This window comes from Acipenser ruthenus, chromosome 5 (assembly GCF_902713425.1).
Source record: "Acipenser ruthenus chromosome 5, fAciRut3.2 maternal haplotype, whole genome shotgun sequence".
NCBI lineage: Eukaryota > Metazoa > Chordata > Actinopteri > Acipenseriformes > Acipenseridae > Acipenser > Acipenser ruthenus.
In genome coordinates, this window is record NC_081193.1 from 40990176 (window position 1) to 41006232 (window position 16057).

General features: G+C 34.5%; 1 protein-coding gene across 11 annotated transcripts in view; it reads right to left on the reverse strand.

The window, feature by feature from the left end:
- Positions 1-16057, reverse strand: part of LOC117402866 (adhesion G-protein coupled receptor G6-like) — a 53638-nt gene that overhangs the window by 7169 nt on the left and 30412 nt on the right. For all 11 annotated transcript variants that reach the window (XM_034004455.3, XM_034004454.3, XM_059024194.1 and 8 more), the window contains 18 exons: positions 14210-14298; positions 14052-14104; positions 13883-13936; positions 12850-12992; positions 11960-12074; positions 10707-10798; positions 10028-10229; positions 9775-9940; positions 9423-9563; positions 9006-9125; positions 7442-7487; positions 5783-5889; positions 4646-4773; positions 4257-4525; positions 3846-3948; positions 2897-3180; positions 1621-1722; positions 1247-1402 (listed from right to left, as the gene is read on the reverse strand). In XM_034004455.3, the coding sequence (XP_033860346.1) occupies positions 1247-1402; positions 1621-1722; positions 2897-3180; positions 3846-3948; positions 4257-4525; positions 4646-4773; positions 5783-5889; positions 7442-7487; positions 9006-9125; positions 9423-9563; positions 9775-9940; positions 10028-10229; positions 10707-10798; positions 11960-12074; positions 12850-12992; positions 13883-13936; positions 14052-14104; positions 14210-14298 (2370 nt within the window). The remainder of the gene's footprint in view (positions 1-1246; positions 1403-1620; positions 1723-2896; positions 3181-3845; positions 3949-4256; positions 4526-4645; positions 4774-5782; positions 5890-7441; positions 7488-9005; positions 9126-9422; positions 9564-9774; positions 9941-10027; positions 10230-10706; positions 10799-11959; positions 12075-12849; positions 12993-13882; positions 13937-14051; positions 14105-14209; positions 14299-16057) is intronic.

Genomic DNA, 16057 nt, shown 5'->3' on the forward strand with positions numbered 1-16057 from the left:
GCACCCCAAATAATAATTGTTAATCTAAACAATCTAAATAATCTTTAATCTAAACAAATACCAGCATGCATAATAAGATGAGGAGTTGATCTCAACTGTAAGCATGACTTTCACACACATTTTCAGTGGGGGGCAGTAGGGAATGTGGAATACTAACTTTGTGGAATATTAATTATTTGAGACAGTATGAGTGGATCAACATTCAGACCCATCAAACTTAGCCATCTTAACTCAATAAATCAGCAGTGCAACTCAAACTTGAGGAACTCATTTTAGTGGCTGCTCTCTGGTGTAGAAAAACTGTGCACATTACCAATACTGTAAAATGCAACACAAGAGAATACATATTTTTTCACTTAAATGTTTTTCCAGAACCAACAGTTATGCATGTTCTAACACGTCTAGGATTAAATCTATTTCTCTTGAAAGGTCAAAATGTTACTCAGAGTAGCAGCAATGAGTATACCTTCTTCCTTGGAAAATGGCAACTGCATGATGTAAACAAGCATGGAGCAAATGGGCTATTTGGTTTATGTTCAAAAGATTCCACTTCTGATTATTGGTAGCACTTATATGACATAATCTATACCACAAATATACATAAATGTATCAGGTAAAGACTATCCATTGAGTTAACAATCTGTTTAGTGGTCATTTAAGAGATTGATAAAGACGAATGCATTTATTGAGACAGTTCTGTAGAACTACGATCAAAACTACAGACAGACTACAGTAGGAAACAAACACCAGTGGTAAGTACAAGCAGCAACATAACTGTGTTCTTTAAAATCCCATAACACTGCCATGGATACCTAGGTTTGGACTTTCATATCCGTTATCCAGATTATCCAGCCCCAAATTGGTCTCTAGCCAAGTAGATTAGTTAATGCTAGCATTAATCATGTTATCCTAGCTCTAATCTGCTTCTAAAATACTGGAAATAAAAACAGTCCAAGCCAGTGAAGGGGTTGAACTTTGTTGGGACTGGTACTATCAATGAAGCACCATGACATAAATAAAAACAGGATACAAGCACACACTTGTATAACATGTTGACAATTCAACAGTAAGACTGGACTGCAAAATAATGAATATTACAAAAAAAGTCAAATGGACCATATGTCCCGAACTACTGAAAAAAGTCCCTCTAGAGAAAAAGTCAAATAAAAGCAAAGGATGCAGTGAGGACATTTTAAATGACATAGACGTGTTTCTGACATCATTCTGGCTCTACAGTATGTTTTACCTGTGTTGCTGTTTCGTTTTGCAAATGGATTTAGAATGGCTTTGGATTTGGATTTCCAGTTGGTGGAGCTGGATCCAGTGGAGCTAGAGGATAAGGATTTTCCTAAGTTATCAGAGCTGGCTTTCTTTGTATTGTTGGTGGCTGTCTTACTCCAATCTGTAATGGAAAAAAAGTATTTTATTACCAGCTAATATAATATCACAGTTTTATTTTTAATGCATTGTTCTATTTTTGAAGAACTATATAATAACTATGCAACAGTTTACTTTATAGTTATGTGAATGGTGTCATATAATTAAGGTAAGAATGCATTGGGAAACTATATGGAAAGAAATGTTGCCAAATTGAGTCTTGCATACTTGTAATATTTTTACCTGAATTGTCTGCCAGACGGAATCTGCCAAAACAAAGGTATCTTCTCCACTGCTTCTGAACATTTTCTTTCAAAGCACAGTGAAATATAAATATAAATAAACCTGCAGTCAAGTAAAAAGAAATATGGAAGTTATTTTAAGTTCTCAAAGCCAAATCCTTCAATTGTCCTTTTCTGAGAAAATCAAATACTACAAGGTTAGGATCAATAAAAAAAAGACAAAAAAGAAAAAAAAAACAGTTTAGCTTGCAAGCTTGTTCAGGTAGTGGACAAAAAATGGAAACACCAATGTAAAGTCACTTAATAGGACGTTGGGCCACTATGGTATCCCGCTCTGTGGAGTTCTCGGCAGACCATTTTTGATGAAACTGGCTGCTCGCCCCCCAGGTTGAAATTTGCAGTCAATTGATCTGCAGTTGCTCGCCTGTTTTGCCTTGCACTTTGAATTAATGCATGGATATCACGATCCTGGAGTATGCGCTTCCGCCCACTGTTGCCCTTTGCTGATTATGTCTTTCCCTTGGAGTTCCATGCCAACATCACATTAGACACCGTTGCTTGTGAAACATCATCAAATTGAGCTGTCTTGGTCACTGAAGCTCCTGCCAACCGTGCCCCAACAATTATCCCTCTTTCAAAGTCACTGAGGTCTCGTCTTGCAGCCATGCTAACCATAATTATAGGCAACCAGGCCTGTCCAGCATTTTTATTCATGACCCTGAGCATGCTGGGATGCTAAGAAATAAATAATATTTGCTTAATTAACGCATGAGCCACACCTGTGTGGAAGCCCTTGCTTTCAATATACTTGGTGTCCCACATTTACCTAGGTGTTTCCATTGTTTTGTCCACTAACTGTATAGATTTTACTTTTAGGCAAAGAGTAGAAGTGAAATAACTGTGGATGCATATACTGCCTGCCAGCCTACATTACTGTATTTCACTCATCTATTTTACCTGTTTGTTTTGTTTTATTGCATACACATTCCAGCAATGGTCATCACTGGTTAAAAGCTGGTCTGACTGGATGTGCAACAGTACGGTAGCTTTTTAGGTACCAAAACTGTTTTCTAAAACTGAGAAATCTGAAAATCTACTGTATTCCAAATGTTTGTTGTGGGGATACATTATATTCATAACATTTTCATATATAGTATAGTCCTTGCATATTCACACATATTTACAGACACATTTTAGCCAGTCTCAGTTAGTTCTTGGTTTGTGCCATATGGTCTAGGGGTTAGGATTCCTGGTTTCGGCCCAGGGTGCTAACTTACCTTGCAATGAGTTGAAAATTGCAAAGAGGTACATAAAGGCGAGGTTCACAGGGCCCCATGCAAAAAAGGCGAAGCCCCAGGTCATGCCCAGTAGGAAGGTCAAACTGATGACACTGCGTAGGTTACGGAGAATCTCTTCCCTCAAAGTGCGGTTACTTCTTTTCCCATTCCTCCCACAAATCTGAACCATCACCACAATAAACATGGCGACATTCATGAGGAAAACGATTCCAAAGTAACCTGCACAGGTTACGTAGAAAACAACTTGGTTCTTAACCCAGCAGCTGAAAAAAAGATTCATGTTGAAAACACAGGGTAAATTACAAAAAATAAAAATAAATAAATAATCACTTTCTGTAGGTTTGCCAGTTGGCTTACCGTTACAAAATAACAAAAGCACATGATGTATGCAGTAGCTAGCAGACTTTTATTTTTTTGGAATACACATGCACATTGAGTTATCAAAATAAGGGAGCTTTTGTAAAACGTTAGTGGTTGAATTCCACTTTATTACTTTGTAGAATGATAGATTGTTGATATGGTGCTCCTTCTAATTGCTTTTAAAAAGGAAAAATATCAAAAAAACAACTAAATTCTCTCTTGGCCCATATGGTTCTTATAGTACGGTAACTATAGATTGCTGATTTTGCACGACAGCAAAGCATACACAGATGGTGTTGTTACTTTCATCACACAACAAGCTGAGTTTGGTACTGCACACTGAAATTAAAGGTTTGCTGACATAAAGGGGTTTAACAGAAGAGTTTTGAGCAAAAACTGGGAGAGTCCCGGCAAATAAGGCAGTGTTGACGGGTCCGCAAGCATTGTTTTCACAAAGCTTTTCCTTTGTGTTCATGGTTCCCATTTAGGTTATGGTGACTATTATGAAATCAATGTCTAATAACATATTTTAAACAAAATGGCTTTACATCTGCATCACGTGACTTACAATTCAGAGGATCCTTCTCCATTTTCCCCTTTTCCATAATATTGTTTGCCATAAAATTTTCTGTCAATGGCAACAACAATAGCTACTGTAACAGCAGGAAGACCTGAAAGAAAACCAACCTTTTACTGAAAAAACACATCCTTACAACAATCTTACTGCGCTACCACAACAACTACTGCTTTTTCAAGTGACACTCAGGGATTAGCCCTTTCAGAAGTGGGCAGTACTTGTCCTGGATCATAAATTAACTGACAGATAACAATAAGTCAAGGTATTAGCAAATGTAACACATACATAGTAAACTAGTATTTAGTTATAGCAGAACTGTTACTGCACGTGGTCATACAATAGCTGAGTTTTTCTAGATTATGCACTACAAACATAGCTTAATATATATATATATTAACTTACCCCATCCAACAATGCAGAATTTGAGGATGTACCTCCTAATGTAAGTGTTGAAGACTTTAACTAATGCAATGTACATATGAACAGCCTCCAGACCCATCCAGGTAAAAGAAGTTAAGAGGAAGAAATGGAGAAAGACTGCAACTGCAATGCAGAGACCATCGATTTCGAAAGTGGCCAGCCAGCCATCTATCAAGAAAACCATGTTGAGGAAGAGTAGAGCAGTGCTTAGATTCATTAGGATTTTGGAAGGGTAGTCTCGACGTAATTTTCTAAAAGTCAAACAAGATATGTATTTTAGACAACTTTCATGTCATTGACAGCACAGTACATGGGTCAACCAAACCAAATTATGTTGGACTGCAGAACTTACATATGTAAGAAACACTTACTCGAAAGCTATGTAGGTAATAAGTGTGGCTGCAGAAAAGATGGCAGAAATGCCACATCCAATGTATGTGATGATGGTCAGAATCTTTGTGTTCTTTGCATCAATCTGGGCTGCAGCTCCTGAAATGTCCTTAAAAACAAAGTAAAGGTTGAAAAGGTGACTTCTTATATCAATTCCCTAATAGTATTATACTAATTAAATATTTGCTATCTCAGAGGCTGAACAAAAACTTATATTACTGTGCAGCTTCATAATGCTGTGCACCCAGTTATTAGAACTACATGTAAACTAGAAACACATTGAACAAAAACAAAGCACCCAAGATAGCATAATCAAAAGGGCACGTCATATGAGATTAAATGGTTGTAAAAAAGACTATTACTGATATATCCAGGTTAAAAAACAACCTGACACTGAAATAGTTCATGTTCATTGGACACCACCTGTAATAAAACCTGATTAAAAGAATCAAAGAACACAGCTTTGTACTACCTATACCTAACAGGTGGTCTGTATCATTGACACAATTGGACAGTGAAAGGTTTTTACTGGTCAACATCGGTAATGGAACTTAAGAAAAGAAAATCTAAGAATACAGCTGTGAATCAAACATTAGGACAATAACTAAAAGTGTGCTTTAAACAGGTTACAACTGCATGGCAGCCCCAGTAGGTCAGTGGTCAATTTCATGGACAGCAACACATTAAAATGAAGTCACTAGCTCAAATGGTTTCTGAGATACAAGGCTGTGACGTGATCTCAGCTTTGCTAAAAAAAAAAAAAAACTGTCACTAAAAATGGTTCTTTTTATCTTGTACGACACCCATGAGCTTAGCCTAGAGAATCACAAAATACAAAATACACCTGTGCACCGAGTATGACGGCAGTTTCTCGAGTGCAGCTCCCATTACCACTAAAGATATTGTTGAAAACATGTTTACCCTTCTTTGAAATTGGACTGGCGTTATTCTACTTTTATACATAACCTCTTAAAATTACTACTATATAGCAACACGAAGTAAAGAAAATGCAAGCATGGTAAAAACAATGGTGGTTTACAGTAGATTCCAATTCACATTCCTCTTTATCAAAGCATCAAATCCATGTGCATAGGCATATCTTCATTGTTTGCTCTTACCATTAACACCCCAAAGTGAGTGAGGTGGTTGCATAAGCACACTGTTTTGTTTCCGTTTGATTCAGGGCTCACAGTACAACCATCTGCATTCCACCCACCACTGTCGTCTTGAGGACCAAAAGAAAGAAAAATAAAAAAAAGTTGTATTTCAAAAGCTTGTCAGTTTAATAGCAGCATGCATTTATACAGAAACAGTAACTCACTTTAAATAAATACAGATGAACCTGCTTTATGTCATTATATACTTTGTGATATAAAGTGGGTCATGATATAAACCAGGTTTCACGTTTGCCTACGACAGCACATTACAAGAAGAAAAGAAAGAAAACTAACGGTGAATTAAAGAGTACTGTTTTTAATAATGTACATTTAGTCGTTCTTTACATTTAAACAAATGCATACAGTTTACTACCGGACAAATACGTTTTGTAACATTAACTGGAATGAAACAGTTGGTGTCATTATCTAAGAAAGGCATGAATTGTCGAGGGATGAGAGCTTTCAATTTATGAATAAGGCGTTTGACAAGTTGCACAAAATGTCAGATTATCATCCGAGATGATTATTGGTTGTTCGTTGCATTGGAAATTAAACCCCGGACACGCAACATTTGACAGGCTGCACAAAACGTGACAATAAGCGGGTTTGTGAGATGATATTAAGAGAGGTAATTTCTCAAAAAACCTATGGTGCATGGCGAGTAGTTTTTGAAAAATCATGATAACAAAACAGGGTATGATATTAAGCGAGGTGATATAAAAACAGGTTCATCTGTACTTGCTAGTCCTATAATAGAAGTCAGAAAAAAACAAGCACAGTAATTGCTACTATAAATCTACAAATATTTAATTTGCAAAGTCTGATTCATTTGAATTCTTCATTCTATTGTAATCAGGTCTGAAGTAACAGAAAACTATTTATTTATACAAAATCCATACCAAATAACAATTGCAGTTATATTATATACATTTTATCCAACATCAGCTCACAAAACAAATATGTATATATATATTTTTTTAATGACAGATTATTTCTTCTGTAGGTTTGTTGATGTGTTGAAACATATTGTGGGCTGCTTAAATAACAACAGACAGGAATCCCAGTAATTGCTGTACTAGACTGTGGCCTTCTGTATGTTCCTATGCACAGCCTGGAAGTGTACATGAAGCTTTAACCCTTCCCATTAAACTCCAGTGAAATAGTTTAGTTTCTGTGGGGTTACCATCGCTGTTTGATGGCAAAAATAAGAAACCCTAATTTTAGGCAATAAGTTTTATTTAATTATGTTAGCATAGTAAAGCTGGTACATCTTTTGTGCTTTTAAACTCTTTATTTTCTCTATTTAAGTATTACAAACATTACAGTACTAAAATATGTATTACTAACATCTGTTCCATTCAGTTATGGTTTTCTGACCAATAGTGCACAGTATTAAAAAAAAAAAAAAAGTTCATCCATTTTAGAACAGCTTAAAACACAATTTATTTATCTGACAATTAAATTATGGAGATAGTGTACAATGAAGACAACATGAACACACAACTTGTCACAGATAATTTCCATATTGATCTTGGGATTTGCTTTCTCACAGCACATCTCCAATGATATCTGTTTCACATTAACAAAGACCACCATATATTGTACACAAATTATACTTACTTTGTAAAGTAAAATCCCAGAAAACGCATACAGGGTTTGGCTTGGTCTGAAAAACAACAGAACACTGAGTCTTAACTGAAGAAAAAAAGTATATCAGCTACACCTGCAACTGTTTCCTTTTGGGTGTGTTCAGTTATTTATTATTTAAATATTATTTGTTTATTAATAAAATATCTTTAACCAAAGGAAGAAAACACAAATAAGCCAAGAAAGCTGTTTAACTGGTAAAACAATAGCTAGGAGGCTTGTTACTGGTTTAGGCAGGGTGTTTGGTTGTCCATGTAGTTTGTAACTGGGTACGCAACTTTGAGGTTCTACTGTACATAAAAATGCTATATTTTCAATTAATTTCATATTTTAAATTTAAGTATAAAGAGAATGTGTATTTTGCCAAATGACTAAGTTAAACAAAAAACTTAAGGAACGAAAGGGTTCTTAAAATGTAAAATGTGCTAATTGGAACAGCATAGCTTTCCATTCCCAAATTTTTATTGCATTACCAATCAACATTGCTTTTACATTAACATTACCGAATGGTAACGGCTACAATTTTAACTTAAATATATTTATTTATGTAATATACTGCAATATTTTAGTATATTTTAGTATTTGTGCAAAGTAAATTATATTTAATGTATTTAACATGCATTTATGTGTATTCTTTTAAGACACTTCTAGTGAAAGTAAACAGATTTTTTAACAGTACCTTTTAAAATAGCATTTGTAATATTCAATTCTATGAGCTGGAATCGATCCTGGTGTTGGAGTCGACTCCATGGTGCCAAAAATAGAATCGATTCCCATACTCGAAGAAACAGAATCAGGAATCGAATCCCATACTCGAAGAAACAGAATCAGGAATCGATTCCCATACTCGAAGAAACAGAATCAGGAATCGAATCCCATACTCGAAGAAACAGAATCAGGAATCGATTCCCATACTCGAAGAAACAGAATCAGGAATCGAATCCCATACTCGAAGAAACAGAATCAGGAATCGATTCTTTTGGGATCGCCTCCCCATCCCTACAAGTTACTAGATAAGTAATGCTGAACTTGTATAGTGAAAAAAACTCAATCTTTTTCAGAACACTCCGCAGTGTAATACTTTTCAATTACATTTTTTGGATGGTTTTCAGAAATTGGAAAACTGAAAATATGGTTTGTTTTCATTTTTCTGTTTTTTCATCTACAGTTCGAAAATGTAATAAATGCATTTTTGGTGAAAATCTCCATTTCTTAGTTTTTTGTATTTGTGGTAATGTTGTGTGGGAAAAAAAGCAAACATCAAACTGCAGTAAAACTCCATATTCATGTTTTTTATTGAAGGAAAGACTTAGGATCAGGATTTTCCATACTTAAGGTGAGTTCCGCTAGTGATTTTTTCCCCATTTCCACCACTGACTGTATGTTATGCCTGTTTAATTCATTTTCTTCATGGTAGTTGAGTACCACTGTGTTTAAATGAAAAGCACCAGGCAGACATATCAAAGAACTATCTAGATCAATTACTGAGAATTATATGCATTGTCATACATTGTAAATCACGTATGAATGTATGTACCTGATAGTGTGTATGTTGGATTTGTATCTTGACAGGATCCTGAAGGTTGCTTATTGAAGCATTTCCAACACTACTAGCCACCACATAACTGTTTAAAGAAAGTCCATTCTTTTTCTGATCCTGTAATAATTAATAACAAAATAAAAACATTAAAATGGTGAAATAATGTCTCACAAAGCGATTTTATGCTCCCATCTTAGTGTTGAAAATCATATTGCATTAAATATTTAATATATTTCTTAAAGAACATTAATGCCTGTATGCAATGGTACAAATTAAATGCCAAAAAAATTGTTTTCTGGATTTATCATGATTTCTTTATTAAACCAGAGTTACTGTAATAACATAATATACTGTATCAGTATATTACCCCCCCCCCCCCCCCCCCCAGTAAAATATACAACACAAGAAGCTTACCTGGAACAATCCTGTTTTGCTATAGAATGTAAATTGTACCCGTGAAACAGTATCTATTTCTGTTTCACTTAAATTGTTCAGCAAAGTTGCGGGCAGAATCACTGCAGCCAATGGATCCCCCTGATCTGATTCAAAACTGACCTGATGAAAAATCCATTAAAAAAAAACAAAAAAATGATATTATGAAACAATCGCAAACCTGTTCAGAATTTATGTATCTTTTCTAGTACAATCAGTGCGTGCATTTGTCTATTATGCTTATTTGCAACTCATGTTGCCCGGTTGCATTTACAATGTAGCCCTGGCGGGTGCATTATTACATTTTTCAAGCAGTTATAGCACATGGTTTTACCTGGAGATCTGAAGCATTGTTTGTGCGTGCTGCATTGAAAGATGTTCCATTGAAAGTGCTAGAGTTTAGTGCAGCAATTCCTAAGGCTAGATTCTTTGAGGTGATGCTCAGTGTTGGGCCATTGAAAAGGATTTTCAGTGCCAGATCATCCACAGTTTTCAGTGCCCTACAAAATGAACAATATGACTAATACAGTTTACTTACAGTGTCACACCAGGAAAAAAAAGTAGTATATCTTGAAGCTTCTACTTACAAAGGTGAAGAGGCTGCTAAAGCTGTATCAGAGCTAGTTAAGACATTGGAAAAGACTGCCACAACTTTTGAAGCCAGTGAGGCATTAATTGTTGCCACACTAATGATCTGGTTTAGCTTTGTGACAATTTTTGTTACTTCTTCTGTGGTCAGCTCGTGGTTGGTTATATCTACAAGCTGGGTGGCTACATCTGCAGCATTTTCTGTGGGAAAAAAAAAAAAAAAAAAGCTTGAGGCAGTTAAAAAAAGAAGAAAACCAGGGAACACAAATGTCTAATGAAAATAACGCCCTTCATACGTTAAATCTCTGACTGATTAGAACACAGACAATGGTCAATGAATGCAGATCATAAACTGCAGACTGATGGATTTGTCTTTTTTCCCCCTAACTTCTCAATAAAGTATCATATGGGCCTAGCACTACTACTATTAGCCTCAAACTAGACTCCTAATGAATTACACACAGGTATATAATGAATCTCTATCAACTTAGTCATGACTAGGCAGCCTCTAACTACTAATATACCGTAGTTTGACTTTTTGAATTTTCAACTGCATAACAAATCTGGGCATTATATTTGTCTATATAATTTACATGTATTAGCAATGTTAAACAAAATAAAACAAATATTTTGAACTGAAATAACGCCCTGCTAGATGAATAACAGTATTGTGCTTACCTGCAGATACTGCAATGCTATCAATGTCCCCTGTGCAGTTGATAAGATCAGCTGAGCCCCAATAAGAAGTATAATTCTGCAAATTTAACATGCTAAACAAAAAGGACAGTTAATACACATAAAGGTATAATAATGTGGTTTTACACAGTATACGGATTGTCTAACAAAATCTTTATAAAATAGAACATTCTATCACAATACATTCCTGCACTGCAATGCTTACAGATGTATTTTTAAGAGTACATGTGCTGGAAATGTCACAGAACCTTTAGTTGACCTCTGATTTATAGCAATTTGTAGATAAAGAATTCTAATTATATTGGGACCAATTCATAAAACTTTAAGAACTGTTTTAAGGAATGATTTTAAAAGGACTATTGTAAACATGTTCAGTGTTTTGAAAATTACAATATACTAATAAACCCTTTCTAAAACAGATGTAACAGGTTTAATGAATTTCAAACTTGATTAAGTCTGGTGGGTCAGGGGTTAAAAAAGAGAAGACCACTAAATGTAAGTGTACAACAGAGAAAAGGTAACAAGACTAACTCGTTTCTTTTTTGTGGATAGTAACTGTAATAGTATTACAGGAGGCTGTGTGGTCCAGTGGTTAAAGAAAAGGGCTTGTAACCAGGAGGTCCCCGGTTCAAATCCCACCTCAGCCACTGACTCATTGTGTGACCCTGAGCAAGTCACTTAACCTCCTTGTGCTCCGTCTTTTTGGGTGAGATGTAATTGTAAGTGACTCTGCAGCTGATGCATAGTTCACACACCCTAGTCTCTGTAAGTCGCCTTGGATAAAGGCGTCTGCTAAATAAACTACTCCAGGTTAAATAAATTTCAGGTTGGATGTCATGCCTTTAGACTATCTTGCATGGGAGGATAAAATTGACTAATATGCTTTCAGCCAGTTATAGGCACATGCCGGTTTCTTTAACCTAGATAGCAGCCGATACTGTGTTTTAAATGAAAACATCTTTGCTACAACCCATGTTTCTTTGAAAATGTTTGAGACCCATTTGTATGTGGATAACGGAAATGCAAAATGCGTAAGATTTCTGGAATTTTTGTTAACTACAGTTACTAAAACAAACAAAAAAAACAATTCTTTAAAACAGCCCTTTTCAGTGACTGGAGAAGGGTTTCTTGTGACAGAAAGCAAACCCTTACATTACATACTCAATGTCACTTTAAATATAGTCCAAACTTAAAGTCTATTCATTGTGTAAAAAATAAATCAGTGTATGACCCACCATGTTCTTGATGCGTTCAAAGCTTTGTTTGGAAAGCATGGCAGGTATTGGGTAACTGTTGGTCTACTTTCAGGCCACTTATAATAAAAAGGATTTTCTTCTGTATCGCAGTTTTCTGAAATTTACAAAACAAATAAATGTAGGCGATATGCTGAATATAAATATTTTTTTGTCTTTTTAAATAATTAAACTTTATTTATTACATAATGTAACATTTAGCTCACAAGCAATACTTATTACAAATATTATGTAAATGTAAATAAAAGACAATCGTTTGAAAACAACTAGCAAAAAACTAAAACAATACAGTTTTTTACCAGAATATTATGAATACAGCATTGCAATCTTAACCATTATCAAGAGACACACACAGGCAGGCCACTTCATTAGGACCTGTTGACCTGATTGGATTTGGCATCACCCTAGTGTAAGGCATCTTCTCCTGCTATGCCCAGGGTTCCATAATTAAGGCCAAATAAAGGTTTCAAATGAAGTACCATCCACCGTGCCAGAATTGTGCATGAATGGTTTAAGGAGCATCTTTAATGGCCACTGCAGTCTTTGGATCTCAATCCAATTGAGCATATTTGGGATAAAGTTGAACTTCCAGCACATTGTGGATTCTTTGCCATGTTGTGTCAAAGCTGTGACCAGGGCAATGGGTGGTCCAACAAAACATTAGCTCCAGGTCTTAATAAAGTGGACAGGCAGTGTTTGTGGGTTTCACTTTTTAATCTATTTGATGTGCTCCTATTCTGCATTTTTATTCATAAGAAGAAATCAACACAATTGGGATCTAATAGGGATAAGTTAATCAATTAAAACATTAACAGTGATTACGCAATACAATGAAACACAAAAGTACAAATACAGTGAAATACTATACATACCAACCGGGTGCACAGCCACAGTGTCTAACAGTAACCCGCCTCCTATTGACTTGTTGTTATTTACCAGTCTGCTGTGAATGCTTTCCTCTAGCAGAAGAATATCATTCACGTACTTGTAAACAAGCAATGCTTGACAGATGTACCTAAAATACAAAATATACCGGATCCCGCTTTATATTAATAAATGCTGCTCATTTGGTGTTAATTGTTAAATCTATGTTAACCTATTTATAAACTCATGAAAATGTATCATAGAATAAAGCTGGATCTCAGTGCTGATCAGGTTAAAAGGCTTGCACTGTAGTTTATAAATAGGTTATTATATATTAAATAACCATTAACAAAAAATGCATAACATTTGTTAACATGTTGGTAAGCTAGTTGTTAATAGTTAATATAGTAAATAAAAAGTGTGCCTTAAAATAAAGTGTTACCTTACTGTAAAAAACACAAATTATTAGTGTTGTTATTGTTCTAAGAGAGATTTACATAAGAATTACAGGAAAACAATACCCACTACCTTTGGAATAACTGCTTAATAGAATCACTGGTTAATTGGATCAGCTGCATATTGTAATCAAAAATAGTTTTCTCTTTGCTGTTGCTGAAACTGAGATCTTCCTTTAACCTAAAGTAGTACCAGATGTCGATATTTTAAAATGAAAATTCCTGTGTGCTATTATATGTGGTTTTCATTTGTATTAAACGTTGTTTCAAATGCCATCTGAATTGCTTTTTTTTAAAAATCTTTTCCTTACTATTGTATGGTGTTTTCTGGCATATCCTAGATGCTGAACAGCCCCACATACACTGCAGCTCAAAGTAAACTCAAAGCAATTGTAAAGTCATGGAAACACTGAGTTAAAGAAAAATAACAGAAACCAGAACTGCTCAGAATGATTGTCAACACCATAAAATAGCAATAAAATAAAATAAAATAAAATATACTCACTCATTCCTTACTTGTTAATCAAAACAAACATTTTATATATATATATATATTAGGTACCAGAGAAGATCAATTCAATATTACCTTTCTGTTACACTTCTTACAAGTCTGCTGGACACACCATTGCTTATCTGAACACTAGGACACAAGAAAAGAAATGTTAGCACGAAACCTCAATTAAAAACATGACCATACTTACATACAGTATATTAATCAGGAGATAATAAGGCCTATGTATTGTAAGGACTCTTACCTGACATTAGCTACATAAACTGGGTAAGTCCAGTTTTGAAATGTTTGGTTGAGCTAAAAAAAATAAAAACATAAGATAATTGTTATAATTTTTAAAATAAAACACCCAGTCATTTTCTATAGTAAGTGCTCAAGGAAAAGGTGTATAAATTATTATACCCAAGTTGATACAAACTGTTCCACCTGTTCCGCAGTCGTATGGTTCTGATTCTCATACAGAACAAAGAAAATTCTGTAGAACACTCCTTCTGTTAAAAAATACAAATATATACAGTATATTGGAACATACTCAATAACCATAATATAGCTCAGTACATTTTACTGAGCCTTTAATAACATGCTATTATATTTAAACTATCATAGCAGAATATAAACAATACACAAAAACCTATATTAGAAATTGCTATTGTTTAATGCCTAAAATTGTAAGTGTAATCATTGTTGACCAAAAAGTGGTGACAGTGAAAAAGTTTCTGTTTGGAAGTACAAAACCTCAAATATTAAAATATAGTATATCTCTGGTTTTAAACGGTTAAATAATTTATACATTGTTATATTTGTTCTATTCAGAGTGACAATCAACAAACAAACTCCTCTGGTTTCTGCCCTGAAAAAAGACGTTGGGAACTGTGTCTTGGCATCAGTGTTTTCAGTCTGAACTTTAAAATGAAAAAGAAAGCATGGACTAAGAACAGTGTTGGGGAAGTTACTTTTAAAAAGTTACTTGAACAAAACAGTACAGTACTTTGAAAAAAGGATGCTAGTTACAGTTACAAAGATGTTACTTCTCAGGCACAGTTTACATTTTACAGAAATATTTTTTTTTCGTTTGGTCAGGCAGCAGCTTGAAATACTATTTTCTATCAAGATATTATGTAAGATGATATTAAAAAACATGTTCATGTGACATTTTAGATTTGACTTGCATTGTTGAAGTGCTTTTTGATTTCCATGTTATGCATTAGCCATAGTTTTTATTTAACTAAAAGCAACTGTTATTTTTTCATATGAAACAAGTTGCCACATTTGTTACCTGTCTGAAAAAGGTACCATTAGTTACTGAAAAATGTAATCACATTACAGTGATGTATTACATGTAATGCATTACACCCCAACACTGACTACACATGATAACTTTTAGATTAAAAAAAAATATTACAAGTGTCAATATCAACCGGGAATGAAGTAGGTGGTGCGTAAACAATTAACAAAATGATGTTTGTATTATTCTGTTTGGTGTCAGTGACATGCAAACAGTGTCAATGCTAAACATACATACATTTCAGATGAAGTAAATTCATCTTAGCTATGTCACAATCACCACTAGATGGCATAATAAATACTGATTATTGTTAGTAGTCACTACCATAACATTGTTATCTTGTCACTCTTAGGAGACTGCAGTATTGCAAGCACAGTAAAATCAAATTTATTGCAGCAAAAATAAAGAAATGGCAATACAGTTCAATATTCTAACATGCATACACTTTTAGTAACACAGGATACTTGTTACAAGGTAAGGCTTTCATTTCCCAGTAACATATCGGAAGTATAACACAGTCTCCATCTAAACAAATCTGTATCCACTACTGCAATACTATAAATGTCCATGATTATGTGACTCACATATTCAAAGGCACACTCTACATACAGTAAGCCTCCCAAGCCCTAATTAATAGAACAGAACATTTTAACTATTCTCAATTATCTGCATGAAGAAAAATAACCTACACAGAATTCTAGAACTATTGCTTTAATTTTATTAGTTTTTTGAGTGAGCTTTTACTGTTATGCAATATGTTATGCGTCATTATTGTTAGCTGCAGCTCTTCACTTGTAATGAAACACAGCGTAAAATGTTTTATTTCAAATGCTGATAAAGAGGGAGTCTTAAGAACTTATGTTCTGGTTATCTATTTGTATATTTTTTTTCTTATTGTTGTTTTTGAACAAAACTGTTTATATTTATGACCACACCGAAACCGCAACTTCTTGATAAAAAATCAC